The sequence below is a fragment of the Suncus etruscus genome, chromosome 3, assembly GCF_024139225.1.
Source record: "Suncus etruscus isolate mSunEtr1 chromosome 3, mSunEtr1.pri.cur, whole genome shotgun sequence".
NCBI lineage: Eukaryota > Metazoa > Chordata > Mammalia > Eulipotyphla > Soricidae > Suncus > Suncus etruscus.
This window is the reverse complement of record NC_064850.1, coordinates 145,085,553-145,103,409: the sequence shown is the minus strand read 5'-3', so window position 1 is coordinate 145,103,409 and position 17,857 is coordinate 145,085,553. Positions and strand designations below refer to the sequence as shown.

The 17,857-nt window shown below is 44.4% G+C and overlaps 1 protein-coding gene across 3 annotated transcripts; it reads right to left on the bottom strand.

Annotated features, from left to right (window-relative positions):
* Positions 1–204: 204 nt before the first annotated feature.
* TYMS (thymidylate synthetase) lies at positions 205–15,370 on the bottom strand. Of its 3 annotated transcripts, XM_049770133.1 has the most exons (7): positions 15,166–15,370; positions 13,340–13,413; positions 10,614–10,788; positions 6,776–6,877; positions 5,029–5,204; positions 4,225–4,296; positions 205–342 (listed from the first exon to the last, which is right to left on the bottom strand). In XM_049770133.1, the coding sequence occupies exons 1-7, from the start codon at positions 15,368–15,370 to the stop codon at positions 205–207; spliced, it is 942 nt and encodes a 313-aa protein (XP_049626090.1). The 3 variants fall into 3 exon arrangements, with proteins under 3 accessions (XP_049626090.1, XP_049626091.1, XP_049626092.1); XM_049770134.1 differs by lacking the exon at positions 6,776–6,877; XM_049770135.1 differs by lacking the exons at positions 10,614–10,788; positions 13,340–13,413.
* Between the last annotated feature and the right edge of the window lie 2,487 nt (positions 15,371–17,857).

The following is a 17,857-nucleotide window of genomic DNA, read 5'->3' as shown; positions in this document are numbered from 1 at the left end:
CGGGACCACGGAGAATGACTCAGGTTGCATGCAGAAGGTCAGTGTTTGGAATCCCAGCATCCCATATGGTCCCCTGAGCCTGCCAGGAGCAATTTCTGAGCTTAAGTACCAGGAGTAACCCCTGAGCGCTGCCAGGTGGGACCCAAAAACCAAAAACCAAAAAAAAAAAAAAAAAAAAAGGAAGTACAACACAGTTCAAACACTTTAAACTGCCATTTCCATTTTAATAGATGGATGAGGATTATACCCTTCAATCTGAAAATCTTCAGCCTTGAAGTCATCGATTCTGTCAACTTTACGAAGGATTTTGAGCTTGGGAAAAGGTCTTGGTTCTCGCTGAAGCTAAAAACAACATAAAAACATTATTTTGTCCAGATCTGTAAATATCTTATATTGTGTTTGCACTGTGGTAGACTCAAACAAGTCTACCAGAACCATCTTTCCAAAAATATAGACACAATAAAGTATCAGCTTGGTAATTTTGACAATATTTCAGTGTCCTTCATTTATTGTTATATCTGTATGATGATGTGACCATTCATGTTACTATTTATAATGAATGGTTTAGGGATCTCACAAACCACATTCAGGTAGATGGCAACATAATAGCTACATATATGTCTTAACTGCTCAACTGATCAGCAGTTGACCCAGCTTCTTCTCTTCCTGTTTTCTGAGACACAACAATACTATGGAGACCAATGACCCTGAAATGGCACCTATGTATTCCAGTGATGGGTGTCACCAGTCTCAGTTTAAATTAAAAACAAATGTAAGTTTAGCGAGGAAGACATGTTAAAAAGTCAAGATAGGGGACTGGAGAGATAGCATGGAGATAAGGCCTTTGCCTTGCATACAGAAGGGCGATGGTTCGAATCCTGGCATCCCATATGGTCCCCTGAGCCTGCGGGGGTTGATTTCTGAGCATACAGCCAGGAGTAGCCCCTGAGTGCAGCCAGGTGTAACCCAAAATCCAAAAAAAAAAAAAAAAAAAAAAAAAAAGGTCAAGATAGGCTTAAAAACTAGGCCTCTTATGTCAAACAGCCAAACTGTGAATATAAGGAAAAGGTTCTTGAAGGATATTTAAAAAACTCTTCCAAAAGGTAAACAAGAAAGCAAAACCATACTATAGACAATATAAAAATAGTTTTGTTTGAATTTTTTTGGGGGGTGGGGAGGGGTTTTAAGCCACACCCAAAAGAGTTCAGGACTTACTCCAGGCTGTGTTTAGGGATCACTCTTGGCAGAAAACCATTTGTGGTATCAAGGATTGAACCCTGGTTGGCTGCATGCAAGGCAAGTGAACTACTCGCTATACTATAACTCTAGCTCCTGTTGCAATGTATGGCAAACTTTTTAGGGATAAGTATACTACTACTTCATTCTTCAGAGCTTCTCCTGTGGTGCTCTGGATGTTTGAATTCTAGAGCCAAAAATGTGGAGCTACTCAGGTCATGAAGTTAGGGGGGACATATGATGCCACAGTACCTAGCAGACAAGGTATGTACCCTGACCCCTATACCATCTTTTTGCTTTTTCAGGAAAGCAAAGAGAGTGGTTTCTTGAGATGGATTTCTCCAGGTGAAGAGTGAACACTGCTGAAATGACAACAAAGGATCTAAGTATTCCATAGTTAATAAATAGGATTTGTGAAGACTAACTTCAATTTTGTAGTTCTACTGTCAGTAAAATGAAGTCTCATGGCACTCTATGTTAGAAATTTCTCATGAAAGAAAATCAATTGCTGTGGTAAACATCACTCTTATCTTCAGAAACTGCCTAAGCCATCTCTACTTCAGCACCTACTACCTTGATCAATCAGAAGCCATTAACATGAACTTTCTCAACATGCAAAAGATATATTATTTTTAGCCATAATTTTTTTCTTTTCTTTTTTCAGCATTAAGGAATTTCAATTTAAGACTAGTATACTTCCTTAGGGATAATGTTATTGCTACAACAGATCTTCTTCACTTTTCCAACCAAGGCCCTCTCTAACCATGCTTCCTTCTGTGGAAGCCACTGCAGCCCCACTAACTAGCCCCCAAAATTACATGACTGTTCATCCGTAGCCACCTAGGACCAGGGAGCCCACAGGGGACCAGACTGCCTCTGAATGAGAAATATAGGACACTAATAGTATAAATATAACTTTTCTATGGACAAGGACATTTTTATATGATTATATCTTTGAGGAAAACTTTGCTGGGGCCTGGAACCAAAACTACATTATTACCACATTATCTTAGAACAGGGTGTGTCTGTACTAAGAGATGGAATGTCATTTTTTGACTTTTGTATCTGGAACTCAGCAGATATAGGGTAGGTTATTTAAATCCCATATCGCATCTGTCCCTGGCACAAAGGCTGGGGAATTGTGATAATTATTGGCAATAGGGAATGTGAACCAGAATTTCTGGGGTAAACAGTGACAATGAGGACATGGAAACAGGTCATGATTTCATAGATATCTGTTGGCGTGACTAAGGCATACATTCTGGGAAGCATCTGATAAACCCCAAGTAACCTAATCACTGGCAGCTCTTCAAAAGAGCAACTTTCAAAACCCAATCGAAAAAAAAAAAACCGAACCTAAAAGGCCTACAAGATTTTTGGTTAGATTGCTTTGTTTTTCTTCCTGAGAGTTCATTAGCACAGAAAATTCATTTTTATTGATTCTAGCATATCTGTGGCTATAACTTAAGGATCTGAACTGACAGACTTTTGAAAGGTCAAACCTAAGTGTTATACTTAACATAAAATTAAAGGAAGAATATATGACTTAAAATAACACTTCTGGGAAAGAATGTAGCCCTTTCCAAAAGAGACAGGTAGAAGATACTAGTTTTGGTTCCAGACCAACACAACAATGCAAATATTGCTCAGGAAATTCAGCCATATCTTCCCCTGTCATTTATATAAGAGCTTCACTTTTGTGTGTAACAGCATTATGCCTAAAATTTTGTTTGTTTTGGGTCACACCCGGCAGCACTCGGGACCATATGGGACACCGGGATTCAAACCACTGTCCTTCTGCATGTAAGGCAAACGTCTTACCTCCATGTTATCTCTCTGGCCCCTAAAATTTTTCTTTAACAATACTTAGGACGGGGCTAGAATGACAGCACAGTGGGTATGCTGTTTGGTTTGCACATGGTCAACCTGGGACCAACCTGGGTTCAATTCCCGGCACCCTATATAATCCCAAGCCTGCCAGGAGCGATTTCTGAGCACAGAGCAAGGAGTAACCCGAGTGCCACCAGGTATGGGCCAAATAAACCAAAAACCCAACCCCCCCCCCCAAAAAAAAAACAATACTAAATGATAAATTGTATAGCCTAACTTCAACTGTTTTCTGTTTTAGATAGTTCTCCAATCCCTGGCAAGCGTGTGGGGGTAGGGAGGAGGTCATACAGAGCTGTGGGGCTATTAATTATTTCAATATTGCTCTATCTAAGGGAGGCAGGAAGAAAGGCAGACAAGAAACTACAGGATGAAAATACAGATGTGAAGACACCATCTTTCATGGGTGTGGTATGTGGTACTCAATTAAAATGGTAACATCAAAGATCACTGATTACAGGTCAGATAAAATAATGAAAAAGCAAGAATTAACAAAATGTGACAGATGCAAAGTGGACATATGCCAATGAAAAACAGTGCTGACAGACTTCTAAGAAGGGCTGCTATGACCTTCAAAGTTGAAAATTACAGTGTCTGAAGCATAACAACAGGAGGTAAACCTATCCTGATATAGTCAGCGCTCTGTATGTGGAGGTCCACAACCACACTTAACCTGAACCACTGAAAATACATATCAGTAAGGCCTCTGATGGCTGTGCCTGTATCAAATATGCAGACCTTGTCATTATTCACTAAAAAATATAGCACAGAGACAATTTAATTGGCATGCACAAAACATTATTATAAGTATGCAAGAGATGTGTTAAAGTTACATGTAAACACTATGTCATTTTATAAGGAATCTGAATGTAGAGGAGCTTGGCACCTTATCTACTGACTCAAGTGTCAAGGCCATCGAAAGTTGAGTCTGTATCGTCCTTGTCTACCACCTCCCCAAACTAAAGCCCTGTAGTCAGAATAGGGTACTTTCTTTACATCACAGAATTGAGCAAAATGTCCAAAGAGATATTTCATAAGTAAATCTTCCTATTAAATTATAAATCAATTTTTCATCAAGAGAAAGCACAATAGATTTCTTACCTGAATTTGCAGTGGCTCAACATGATTCAGGTAAATATGTGCATCTCCCAACGTATGTACAAAGTCACCTGGCTAAATTCCATGGGAGAAAGCAAACAGGACGTTTTAATACCAATCCTTTAAAACACATTACTTAAATAAATACACTATAGGATACGCTTCATCTCAAAGCTTTCCAGAAAATAACCAAGGTCACTTCTGAGAAAAGTTTATTTGTAGATATGTCTAATATTGGAAACAATCTATATAAACTTGTCTACTGATAAAGAACTGACAGGAAACCAAGTCATTTCTTTTTTCTTTCCTTTTTTTTTTTTTGTTTTTGTTTTTGTTTTTGGGCCACACCCGGCAATGCTCAGAGGTTACTCCTGGCTGTCTGCTCAGAAATAGCTCCTGGCAGGCACGGGGGACCATATGGGATTCGAACCAACCACCTTTGGTCCTGATTCGCTGCTTGCAAGGCAAACGCCGCTGTGCTATCTCTCTGGGCCCAACCAAGTCATTTCTTAAACTAATCAGAGACTGCTGTTAGTTCTCTTTAAAAAAGCTAAGAGGCGGGCCCGGAGAGATAGCACAGAGGGCGTTTGCCTTGCAAGCAGCCGATCCAGGACCAAAGGTGGTTGGTTCAAATCCCGGTGTCCCATATGGTCCCCCGTGCCTGCCAGGAGCTATTTCTGAGCAGACAACCAGGAGTAACCCCTGAGCACCACTGGGTGTGACCCAAAAAAAACAAAACAAAACAAAAAAGCTAAGAGGCCCATGCATTATGCTAGCAACAATCCTTCCTTCCCTAGAACAACCCACCTTCAGGCCTGTGATGTGTGCAATCATGTAGGTGAGAAGAGCGTAGCTGGCAATGTTGAAGGGCACACCCAGCCCCATGTCTCCTGATCTCTGGTACAGCTGGCAGGAAAGCTCACCATTTACCACGTAGAACTGGCAAAGTGCATGGCATGGAGGTAGGGCCATGAGAGGAAGGTCTGAGGAGCCAGCACAAAGGAGAAGAAAGAAGAAATGATTTTTAAGGACAGAATTATGGAAAAAGTAAAACAGAAGCCAACTCATACATAAGTGGGAGCATGCTAAAGCTGGGCTATTGATTTCACAATAGCCAAGTTTTCCTGACTCCAAAAGCAACATTCCAACCCTGAGCACCAGACAAAGCCAAGGGAGACCTCTCTGTCAATAGACTCTGAGAAGAGATTCATGATGCCCACTTCCTTCATGGTGCTCTACTATGAATGAGGAATGAATTCTTTGGGGAGTCATAGGAAATTGGCATCTCGACAATATCTTCCTGCATTCAAAGTCTCTGTTATAAATGCAAAAAGGCAACATCTGGGCCTGGAGAGATAGCACAGCGGCGTGTGCCTTGCAAGCAGCTGATCCAGGACCAAAGGTGGTTGGTTCAAATCCCGGTGTCCCATATGGTCCCCCGTGCCTGCCAGTAGCTATTTCTGAGCAGACAGCCAGGAGTAACCCCTGAGCACCGCCGGGTGTGGCCCAAAAACCAAAACCAAAACCAAAACCAAAAAAAAGGTCAACATCTACTCTAGACAGTATTTACAAAAACTTGGCAGAGTTTAATTTTATAATTGTTTAAAATCTTAATAACAACAAAGCGGAAGTAGTCTGCCTAATGACTCCCAAGTCAAAGCGCACGCACCTATAATCTAACATGAATTTAGACCTTCTATGTACTTTGGGGTCACACAGGGCAAGGGCTACTACTCCTGATATTGTGCTTGGGGGTCACTTCTAGTAGGAACCATGTGGGGCTGGGGGACTGAACCCAAAGCCCCCCAAAATAAGACATGCATTGAGCTGCCTGAGCTATCTCTATCTGTACTACCAAATCAGACTCTTTAGGCACTTGGGGTATGGATGGTGGCACACTCCCTGTAATTCCTTGGGGGCTTGTAGGTTTTCGGGCCAAGGCTACTCTTGTTAATACTTGGTTCAGACTAACAGTTCAGTTCTAGACCTCGCAATGCAGTGCCGGGGACCACCAGGGTTATCTCAACAGTGTCCAAGGGTCATAACATAAAGGTCAAACTAAGCAGTGCTCAGATCAGGGATTAAACATATGCAAAACATGCACTCTAACTCTGAGCTATGCCTGGGTTTGGATAACATGAAGTCCCCTGTGATAAAAAAAAAATGCTAGCAAAAATATAAAAGATAGAAATTGGGGCCGGAGATAGCATGGAGGTAAGGCATTTGCCTCCCATGCAGAAGTTCGGTGGTTCAAATCCTGGCATCCCATATGGTTCCCTGAGCCTGCCAGGAGCGATTTCTGAGCATAGAACCAGAAGGAACCCCTGAGCGCTGCTGGGTATGACCCAAAAACCAAAATAAATAAATAAATAAAAAGACAGAAATTAAGATCATCTATGTCCAGCTCCATCACCAGAAGCTGAAAATGAAGTCAAATGTGACCTGCCTATAGTCACCCAGCCCATGCAGCTGAATGTTGTCCAGGGACTGGCTTTCTGTAGGTCCCTACATGTTAATGGTAGAGTTAAGAGATGATGACTGGGATGCTTTCAACCTTTTGGATTCCAAGCACATAAGATGATTCTTCTGTCATCAGGGTTGGTTTTGATTGTGTCGATCACTTTTTGCAGCTGGTCTACTCCTTGACCTGAATAATCTGCAGAATTATCAGGAAGAGAGAATCAGCAACACAGGCTAATGACACCAAAGACGATGGCTAACTTAGGAGACGGTCATCTATCATGGTATCCTGCCTTGGTCCGCACTCCCTCCAAATTCCTCCTATCTAGATACCTAGCTTTGGCCCTTTGAGTCATAACAAAGTCTATTTTCTATGTAAGAGTCTTTAAAATATTTTGTCATCCTGCCACTCTTTCAACCTCACTTTGTCCCAGTGATCCCTAGGGAACTTATATCTATAGAGCTATCTACAACGCTTGTCACACTTCACCAACAATCTATTTCATCCACATTTGACAGAAGAACAAGACTGGGGGTGGGGGTGGGGCCACAGTTGTGGCACTCAGGGGTTTCTCATGGCTCTGTGCTCAGAAATCGTTCCTGGCAACTTGAGGGACCATCTGGGATGCTGGGGAGCAAACTTGGGTCACATGTACAAGACAAACACTCTACCCTCAGTGCTATTGCTCCAGTCCCAGAAGAATAAGACTTTAATAGAATATACATTCCATATAGACTGTGACTAATAGCTGTGGGATCCCTTATAGAACCTGTCATTAACCTTCCAACATTTCTGTAAGCAGATAAAACAGCTCTGGAGGGGGCCAGAGAGATAACACAGTGGTAGGGTATTTGCCTTGCATGCAGTCTATCCAGGAAGGATGGTGGTTTGAATCCTACCATCCCATATGTTCCCCCATGCCTGCCAGGGGCAATTTCTGAGCGCTGAGTCAGGAGTAACCCCTAACCACCACCAGGTGTGACCTGTTGCAATACTGCCCTTGATGGGGTTGACTGATGGAGGGATGGAGGATGAGGTCTTTCTCCTCCAGCTTGGAGCACGCGTCTGCCACCCTGTTCAGCTGGCAGTTCTGAGGTCAATGCGGTGGGTAAAAGGCTAGCAGGCAGTCAGGCTTGTAAAAATATCACCTTTATTCGGAGGACAAGACTGAAGACAAAAGCCCCTCGCCTTCCACAGACCCTTGCTTTTATACCCCAGAATCAGGTACCACCCAATGGTGAGTGGGAGCAGAATGCCATCACACCTTAGGGTAGCGCACAATCACTGATCAGGGTAGGGTCAGTAACATAATAATCCCATTGAAATGTTTACATACACAACAGTGACCCAAAAACAAACAAATAAAAAAACTACCTTTGGACTTATAAACTATTAGAAAACTTTTACAATTATACCACTCTGCACCTCTCTCCTATTTCTGTTCTTTTTTTTTTTTTTTAATTTTTTTTGTGGGAGGGGTTTGGGTAACACCCGGCAACACTCAGGGGTTACTCCTGGCTCTATGCTCAGAAATCGCTCCTGGCAAGCTCGGGGGACCATATGGGATGCCAGCATTAGAACCAGCGACCTTCTGCATGCAAGGCAAACGCCTTACCTCCATGCTATCACTCCCCCTATTTCTGTTCTTAATATTTGATTCAGTGCCTTCTTTCTGAAATGAAAATAGAAACTACACACACAAATACACATAAATTAAGTGCATGGTAACTGAGAAATGTAAATTCTGTGGATTTTAACAATCTTAATTTATGTGAGCTATTACCCAAGGAGTAATTTTGGAGAAAACTGAGTGAAAGTTATAAAAGTCCCTATGCACCTTTTTTTTTTTTTTTTGCAACTTTTAAATAGAATTACTTCAAGATAAAAAAATATAAAACCAACAATTGAAATCCATACAACTCTAAATTAAGGATATAATTTCATGAGGCCCCTTAAATTCTCAAATAAATAATAGAACACCAAGAAAGATTTAAAACATACTTAAAGCTAGGAGTAGCACAATATTCTGAGGATGTCCAAGGACAGAATTTGCACAGTAAAAAGCAGAGGATTTATCGGCAGAAATAATAGGACACACACATCGTTTTTGTGTGTGGTAAGGCTTATATAATATTAAATTGATCTTTTTAAATCAGATTTAAATGTTAACTTTAGACTGAAGCCATGATAGTACAGTAAGGAGGGTGCCTGCCTTGCTTGTGGCCAACCTGGGTTCAGTCCCTGACATCTCATATGGTTCCCCAGGCACACCAAAGTGATCCCTGAGTACAGAGCCAGGAGTTAAGCACATCTGGGTATGGCTCAAAAACAAAACAAAAAAGGAAAAAAAGGTGGCATTATCTACATTCCCAATGTAGAGTAATGGTCACAGTCCAGAACTTTTTCAGCTTCTAAAACAAACTGTACCAATTAAACAAGTATTTTCACACCCTATTAAGTTCCCTATCCAAACTTTGAACAGTCTTTAAAGCTTCCTGAAGTTGCCAACATACAAAGCATCTCAAGATCATACACAAAATGCAGATGTTAGACTCTGACATCAGTCCCAAATCCTTCTAGAAGGATCCAAATTCATCCTTCTAGAGATGAATGTGACTATCTCCTTTAGATACGAGTCATGCTTTTCCAATCACTGATTTCTTCCTACTCAGAAGACTTGCCCTTATGTTTTTGTTTGTTTGCTTTTGAGTCATTTTTGGCAGGACCAGGCTTATTCTGTGCTCTGTGCTCATAGTTCACTTTGTGCTCAGGAACCACATGTGGTGCCAATGATAGAACCAGGGTCAGTCATATACAAGACCTTAACCCTTTTGCTATCTTTCTGGCACCCCAGCTAGCAAACGTCCAACACATGCAAATGCACACATACATAAACAAGTTAGGCATTTAATTTTGTAAACATTGTTCCAGGGACACAGGCCAGGAAAGTCAAGGATCAAGAAGAGGTTCTTGGTGCCAAGTGAGAAAGGGAGGCAGATATCCAAAAGTAAAATGTTGGGCCGGAGAGATGGCATGGAGGTAGGGTGTTTGCCTTGCATGCAGGACAGTAGTTTGAATCCTGACATCCCATATGGTCCCGAGCTTGCCAGGAGCGACCCAAAAACCAAAAAAAAAAAAAAGCAAAAGTGAAATGTTTCATCTTCCTCTATTGCAGCAAAGCAGGAAGAGGGAGCTGAGAACTGTGCTGTCACAGAAGTATCCCCTACTTTTTTTTTTTTTAGTTTTTGGGCCACACTCGGCAGTGCTCAGGGGTTACTCCTGGCTGTCTGCTCAGAAATAGCTCCTGGCACGCACGGGGGACCATATGAGACACCGGGATTCGAACCAACCACCTTAGGTCCTGGATCGGCAGCTTGCAAGGCAAACACTGCTGTGCTATCTCTCCGGACCCAGCATCCCCTACTCTTGAAAAGGGGTACAGAAGGTAATTCCTTACTATCTTGTTCCCCAGATTAACTTTCTGCTTTCTTCCCCAAAGCAACCAATAATGTCACTATCTACTAATGATACAAGGTTTAGTATGTATCAAACACCAGATACATGCCAAGGGTGTATGAAGATTCATTTTGATTTTTGGAATACACCCAGTGATGCTTAGGACTTACTTCTGGCTTTGGGCCCAGGAATCACACATGGTAGGCTCCGAGAACCATATGGAATGCTGGAAATCAAATCTGGGTCAGCCACAGGTAAGAGCCTTACCTACTGTAGTATATAGTAATGCAGTAACATTGTAGTATTGCTCTCACCCCATGTGATTTAGTTGAGGCTCCACTACCTAAATCTGAAACATCAACTCAAGATATCAGTTATAAATATACTCCCCAGATACTTAGACCCTAGACTTCGCTTGTAACAATAAACTCATGACATGACAAGCACTCATGAAGTCTGAAGCGTGTCTCCTCACCTGAATCTTTATCTTTGTATTCTGCTCCAAAGTGCCTCCACTGAAAGCCATAAACTGGGCCTAAATCCCCTTCTTCTCTGGTGGAGAATCCCAGGCTGTCCAAGAACTCTCGGGACCCATTGGCATCCCAAATTTTCACTCCCTTAGATGATAGTTCATTAGCACTTGTGGATCCCTGGAAAAGAGGAAAGAACAGGCATAACAGGTGAAATCTGAGCCATGGGTTTGATCCCTCAAGTGTCTCCCATCAAGTGAACCATCAGTCTGCGCTGACAGGGGCACAGACATGTCCCTGCCTTTAAACTGGGCCAGCTCAAACCTCTGGCCTGATCCCTTCTTTGGAACTACCCACACAAATCCTCTTTTATCTATGCCCCTCAACTAAGTTTTATTTTTCTTTTGGTTTTTGGGTCACACCTGGCAGCGCTCAGGGATTACTCCTGGCTCTACGCTCAGAAGTCGCTCCTGGCAGGCTCAGAAGTCGCTCCTGGCAGGCTCGGGGACCATATGGGATGTTGGAATTCGAAATGCAAGGTAAATGCCTTACCTCTATGCTATCTCTCTGGTCCCCTCAACTAAGTTCTTTATACTAAATTGGTTCTTCCATTATTCCCACTTCATATAAATTTTGCACTCTTTACTAAAATACACACACACACACACACACACACACACACACACACACACACACAAAATATAACATCTTTTCGGGAGACCCATAACCAGAGATGTTTAGGGACTATTCCTAGCTTGGTTCATCCAGCTTGTTGAGCTGTCTCTCCACTCAAGTTTTGCATTTTCAACTACAAGTTCTATATCTGTGACCTTTAATAAATGTAATACCTCACCCTGTTCAGTGTCTCCTAGACATTGTATAAAGAATGTTTCTACTAGATGGCTTGGTCACCTTTACTTTTTTCTGGGAAAGGTATCAGAGACATACCAGTGCCCTACACTTATTTCTAACTTACAGCTGCATAATTTAACTGTTTTTGTTTTATTGCTAAGTACAAGCTTTGTTTAATTAAGATTATCTTATCTCGGGGCCGGGCGGTGGCGCAAGAGGTAAGGTGCCTGCCTTGCCTGCGCTAGCCTTGGACGGACCACAGTTCGATCCCCCGGCGTCCCATATGGTCCCCCAAGCCAGGAGCGACTTCTGAGCACATAGCCAGGAGTAACCCCTGAGCATTACCAGGTGTGGCCCAAAAACCAAAAAAAAAAAAAAAAAAAAAAAAAAAAAAGATTATCTTATCTCACTAAAATTGTTATCCTAGTGGGCATCCTGAAAATGAATCCAAATAAGAAACTGACCTCATCTGGGGCCGGAGTGATAGTACAGTGGTAGGGCATTTGCCAACTGGGGACGAACCCAGCTTCAATCCCCAGCATCCCATATAGTCCCCTGAGCCTGCCAGGAGTGACTTCTGAGCTCAGAGCCAGGAGTTCCCCTGAGCGTCACAGAGTGTGACCCCCCCCCCAAAAAATATCTGACCTCATCTATATTAAATAATATAGTTACAAACAAAAATATGGAGACAGTTGGGCTCTTTGCCCAAGAGATGTCCTACCTCTGTTCACCACTGACCAGATCGCTAACTTAACTTGTCAATAGTATTCACTGCAAAAATTGCCATCAGGATTAGGCCACTGACAGTTAACACAGGCCAGAATAGAATAAACTACTCCAAGAAAATAGCACCGAGGAAGACGAAACCACTTCTGAATCTTTTCTAAACATAGGTTAAGAGGACTTATTTGGTCTAAGCCTATATAAGCCCACCAACTTCTCCTAAGAATGGATCTTAACATATGTTTCAGTCTAGAACCAAGTTGTCTTCTCCTACTCTGACCAGCACAGGCAAAATATAAATGGTCTAGATGAGGAGCCCAGCAAAGAGAAACTCATGCATGGCTACCCTGACATGAGCACCCAAGCCCTTGCCTGAAATACCTACTTGGCTCTTAGGAAGCCTGTTACAAGCTTTGCAGAGGCCAGAAAGGTGGAACATGGTAACTTGGAGAACAGTTGTTGGGGCTAGAGCTAGGGTTGGCTTGGTAAGAACAGTGTGAAATGAAAGCCATTAACAGGGGCCGGAGAGATAGCACAGCAGTGTTTGCCTTGCAAGCAGCCGATCCAGGACCCAAGGAGGTTGGTTCAAATCCCGGCGTCCCATATGGTTCCCTGTGCCTGCCAGGAGCTATTTCTGAGCAGATAGCCAGGAGTAACCGGTGTGGCCCAAAAACCAAAAAAAAAAAAGAAAAGAAAAAAGAAAAGAGCATTCTGGGGACCGGAGAAATAGTACTGTGGTAAAGCATTTGTCTTGCATACGGCCAACCCAGGATGGACCCGGTTCGATTCCCTACACCCCAATAGGTCCCCTGAGCTTACCAGGATTGATATCTGAGCACAGAGTCAGGAGTAACCCCTATGCATCCCCAGGTGTGGCCCCAAAGCCAATAAATACATAAATAAATAAAAAGGGCATTCTGCATTGAGGATTTCATCCATTTCCATTACGACAACTTCTTTTTTTTTTTTTTTTTTTGGTTTTTGGGTCACACCCGGCAGTGCTCAGGGGTTATTTCTGGCTCCAGGCTCAGAAATTGCTCCTGGCAGGCACAGGGGACCATATGAGGTGCTGGGATTTGAACCGATAACCTCCTGCATGAAAGGCAAACGCCTTACCTCCATGCTATCTCTCCGGCCCCCCATTATGACTTCTTACCTTGATAAACCATAGCAACTCTTCCAAAACACCTTTCCAGAACACACGTTTGGTTGTCAGCAGAGGAAATTCATCTGAAAGGCAAGGTTTTTTACCACATTAGCAGAAGTTAAGAAAATAAACCACGAAATACAACTTCTTCTGTGGCAGGATACAGCTGAGACACAAAGTGACCACAGGATTAAGTGGAAAATGGTGACTCCACCACCATGTGGGCACCTTGATCATCAGGATGGAGCTCCCAGCCATCAACCCAAATCACTAGCAATTCAGACTCAGTCTGTCCTTCTGAGCGCCACACCCACCAAATGCAGGCACTTCAGTGATGAGGTGCAGGCAAGCGGGAATGCTTACTGAATATACAGTGGTAGTACTTTGGGTAGGATATTTGCCTTGCATGTTCTATCCTAACCAGGTTCTATCCTAGCATCCCAGTTGGTTCACCAGCACTGCCAGAAGTGATTCTTGGAGTAACCCAAGCACTACTCAAAGCCAAAACAAAAACAGTGGGAATGAACTAAAAACCAAACAAAAAAGGAGTGAGGTGAAGCTATAGTCCAGAAGGTTAAGGCCTTGCAAGAGTCCTGCCCAGGTTTGATCCTGAGCATTCCATATGGTCCTGAGACCCACCAGGAATGATTCTTTTTTTTCTTTCTAGAATTCCTTTTTGTTTTGTTTTTGCGTCACACCTGGCGGTGCTCAGGGGTTCCTCCTGGAAGACACAGGGGGACCATATGGGATGCCGAGATTCGAACCACTGTCCTGTTAGTCCTGGATCAGCTGCGTGCAAGGCAAACGCCCTACCGCTGTGCTATCTCTTCGGCCCCTAGAATTTATTTAATCACCATGATTACAAACACGTTTGTAATTGGGTTTCAGTCATAAAAAACAGCACTCCCCCATGGGGCCAGAGAGATAGCATGGAGGTAAGGCATTTGCCTTGCATGCAGAAGGTCGGTGGTTCGAGTCCCGGCACCCCATATGGTCCCTCGAACCTGCTGGGGGCGATTTCTGAGCGTAGAGCCAGGAGTAGCCCCTGAGCGCTACGGGTGTGACCCAAAAACAAAAAGAAAAAAAAAGAAAAAACACAAAAACAAAACACGCCCCCCTTCACCAGTGCAATATTCCCACCAGGAGTGATTCCTGAGTGCATAGCCAGGAGGAACCCCTGAACAACGGTAATGTGACCCCAAAAACAAAACAATACAAGAAAAGAAAAAAACGAAGAGCCCCCTGAGTCCATCAGGCTCTTGGGCAGTTGGAGCGGATCTCCCTCCCTCTCCTATGCTAAGGGGCCAAAGGGGTTCACTTTGGAGGCCACGATTCGAGATGTGAGGGCAATTTGGCTGTGCCATCCACCACCCAACGATCGCCAGGTATGCTCTGGCTGCAGGGGCTGTCTAGATTGGGGTCTCCTCCTTCCTCTGCTCCAGGTGCGTCTGTCCAGAAGCTATGAGCTCGGCTGGAGTGGAAGACCCCGAATGGACACGTCTGCAGAATGGGGTGTCTGGTGCCTCTTTCCCTTTTGCGTGGGGTCCCAGGCACATGCATTCTTTTTTTGTTTTGTTTTGTTTTTTGGGCCACACCCGGCAGCGCTCAGGGGTTCCTCCTGGCTCCACACTCAGAAATCGCTCCTGGCAGGCTCGGGGGACCATCTGGGATGCCGGGATTCGAACCACCGTCCTTCTGCATGCAAGGCAAACGCCTTACCTCCGTGCTAGCTCTCCGGCCCCGCACAGGCATTCTTTAAGAACCAGCGACGGCGTCGGTCAGCTGAGGCCGCCCCCCCCCCCAGCACCCCGCGAAGGCGCGCAGCGGGGGCTCACCTCGGAGGCTGTAGCGCGCCTGCATGCCGAACACCGACAGGGTCCCGGTGCCCGTGCGGTCGTCCTTGCGGACCCCGCTGCGGAGAATATGCTCCACCTGCCCCAGGTACTGCCGTTCCCCGTGCGGCGGCGGCGCCTGGGCATCCTGCGCCTGCGAGGCCGGAGGCGGCGCCGGGTTCTGCGGGTCGGAGCGGGCGACCGGCATCTTGCGGCGGCAGCTGCAGGGTCCCGAGCCGGAGGCGGCAAATTCAATTCCCGGAGATTCTTTTTCCCGCCGCAGCTCCTGACTCCGCCACTTTCGGTTTGGCGCCCGAGTCCTCGGCTCTCATTGGCTCGCTGCCCTGCGTGCACGCCCACGAGCCCGCCCACTCCACGAACGCGGGAAAACGGCCGGCAGCCTTCCCGTCAGCAAAGGCCCCATCTCCCTCCTCCCCCTCCTGTATTCTCTCACTACCATAGGAAGTGGGAGGGAAGGAAGGAAGGAGGGAGGGAGGGAAGGAAGGAAGGAGGGAGGGAGGGAAGGAGGGAGGAAGGGAGGAGGGAGGAAGGGAGGAAGGAAGGAGGGAGGGAGGATGAAATGAAAGGAGGAAGACAGGGAAGGAGAGAAAGGAAGGAGGAAGGAAATCAGGAAGAAGGGAAGAAAAGAAGGTGTTGGGACCTGAATTCTGAATAGGGAGCGACGCCATTTTGTAAAAGCCATATGGCAGGCTTCGAGAAACACCATTTTGTAAGGACCACATGTTGTGAACCTATTTCCATAGACCCCGCCTCCGTCTACCTGGCTGTACCAGGTAGCCTATCAGGGAAGGACAAGGAAGCAGTAGGAAGATACCCCTAGACAAGAGCCAATTATTTTAAGGATCATCAAAAAGCTGGAACCTCCCTATATACCTTCCCTATATAATCCTCATCATGACCTTGGGCGGGGCTCATCTCCTTCAGGCCGGGCTGGGGAGTCTTGTTGGCAGTCGGATTAAAGTGTTAAACACTTTATTCCAGTTGTGTGGTCTCGTCCTTCTACTCTGGAACCCTACAAAGGAAGAAGGGAGGAAGGAATGGAGAAAGGAGAGAAGGAATGGAGGATGGAAGGAAGGAAGAAAGGAGAAAGGGAGGAAGAAGAGAAGGGAGGAGAGAAGGACTGTTGGTAGAGACCTTTCACTCCATGCATTTTTTAAAATCATTTTTATTGTGAAGTACATATCTTTCATAGTAATATTTTAGGTACATAGTGACATTGAGTCAGGGGCATGCCCTTCACCAGTGTGTCCTCCCTTCACCCCTGTTCCCAGCATGCATCCCATAACCCCCTCCTTTGTCTCCCCGGGCTGCTAGTATAAGTGGTTCCTTCTGTGTCTAGCTTGTTGTAGATTGGGTATCGATTCTGTTGTCGTTGACTTTGAATTTGGTGTTTCAGTCTGATCATTTTTTATTTTTACTCAATGTTCATACGGCTGTTTGGTCTTGGTACCATCTATTCCCCCCCCCCCAATTTATGAGGCAGAACAAGATGATTCAATTTATGTGGTTCTATTTGAAGAAAAAAAATGGAGGGGGCCGGAGAAATAGCATGGAGGCAGGACGTTTGCCTTGTATGCAAAAGGATGGTGATTCAAATGCGAGCATCCCATATAGTCCCCTGGGACTGCCAGGATCAATTTTTGAGCATAGAGCCAGGAGTAACCCCTGAGTACTGCCAATTGTGACCCAAAAAAACAAAAATAAATAAATAAATAAATAAATAAATAAATAAATAGAAAGCAAACAAAAAACCAAGAGGAGTTCGTCTTTTAATGTTGAGAACCTTAGGCTGGAGTAGAGATCTAAGGCATGTTTTGGTCATTTGGACTGAGAAGGTTTTGCGATGGGACCATTGCATTTACTGATCTAGGAGGAAAATGAACTTGGCACTTGTGTCCTGTGCCCATGAAATCTAAAATCAAAAAAACTTTGTGTTATTTGAGGTGTATTGTCTACAATTAAGGTCTATGCTTTCAAGTGATTCGCATTCCCACCTTCTCTAGCCTTACTGAAGGGCTGCAGGTGGAATAAGGCAGGTTTTTGACTAAAGCAGTTTTGAACTTACCTAAGGTTAGATACATGTTTTCAAGTTTTTAATACCAGAGATTTCCTATTTTAATTAAATTAAATAGCAGCAGGAACTATTTGCTAGTTTTGTTTTGAAGCCACACCTGCAGCGCTTACTCCTGGCTTGCTCCTGGCAGGTTTAGGGGATCACATGGGATGCCTGGGAATTGAACCCCTGTGGCTGCTGCTTGCAAGGCAAACGCCCTACCCGCTGTGCTATCGCCGCCCCCCATGATAAAATTTTTGTACCAGGTAACCGTGGATGTTGTTTCGTTTGTTTATTTGATAACATAGATGCTCAGTTTTTTTTTTCTCTTCTATGTCAGTATAGTTGACATAAAGCATGATCTTCGTTGAAACTTTCAACAGTATTTCTTTTTTTTTTTTTTTTTTTTTTGGTTTTTGGGCCACACCCAGTAACGCTCAGGGGTTACTCCTGGCTATGCGCTCAGAAGTTGCTCCTGGCTTGGGGGACCATATGGGACACCGGTGGATCGAACCGCGGTCCGTCCAAGGCTAGCGCAGGCAAGGCAGGCACCTTACCTTTAGCGCCACCGCCCGGCCCCTCAACAGTATTTCTTGGCATTTAGTGAAGTCTACAGTTTTT

What these genes read in the sequence shown, in the direction of transcription:
- TYMS (XM_049770133.1), bottom strand. Translation starts at nt 15,370, where the DNA reads ATGCCGGTCGCCCGCTCCGACCCGCAGAACCCGGCGCCGCCTCCGGCC. An exon ending in AGTTGCTATGGTTTATCAAG is followed by an intron (nt 10,789 to 13,339) that starts GTAAGAAGTCAT and finishes CCTCTTTTCCAG; the next exon opens with GGATCCACAAGTGCTAATGA. An exon ending in ATGTGCTTGGAATCCAAAAG is followed by an intron (nt 5,205 to 6,775) that starts GTTGAAAGCATC and finishes CTGGCTCCTCAG; the next exon opens with ACCTTCCTCTCATGGCCCTA.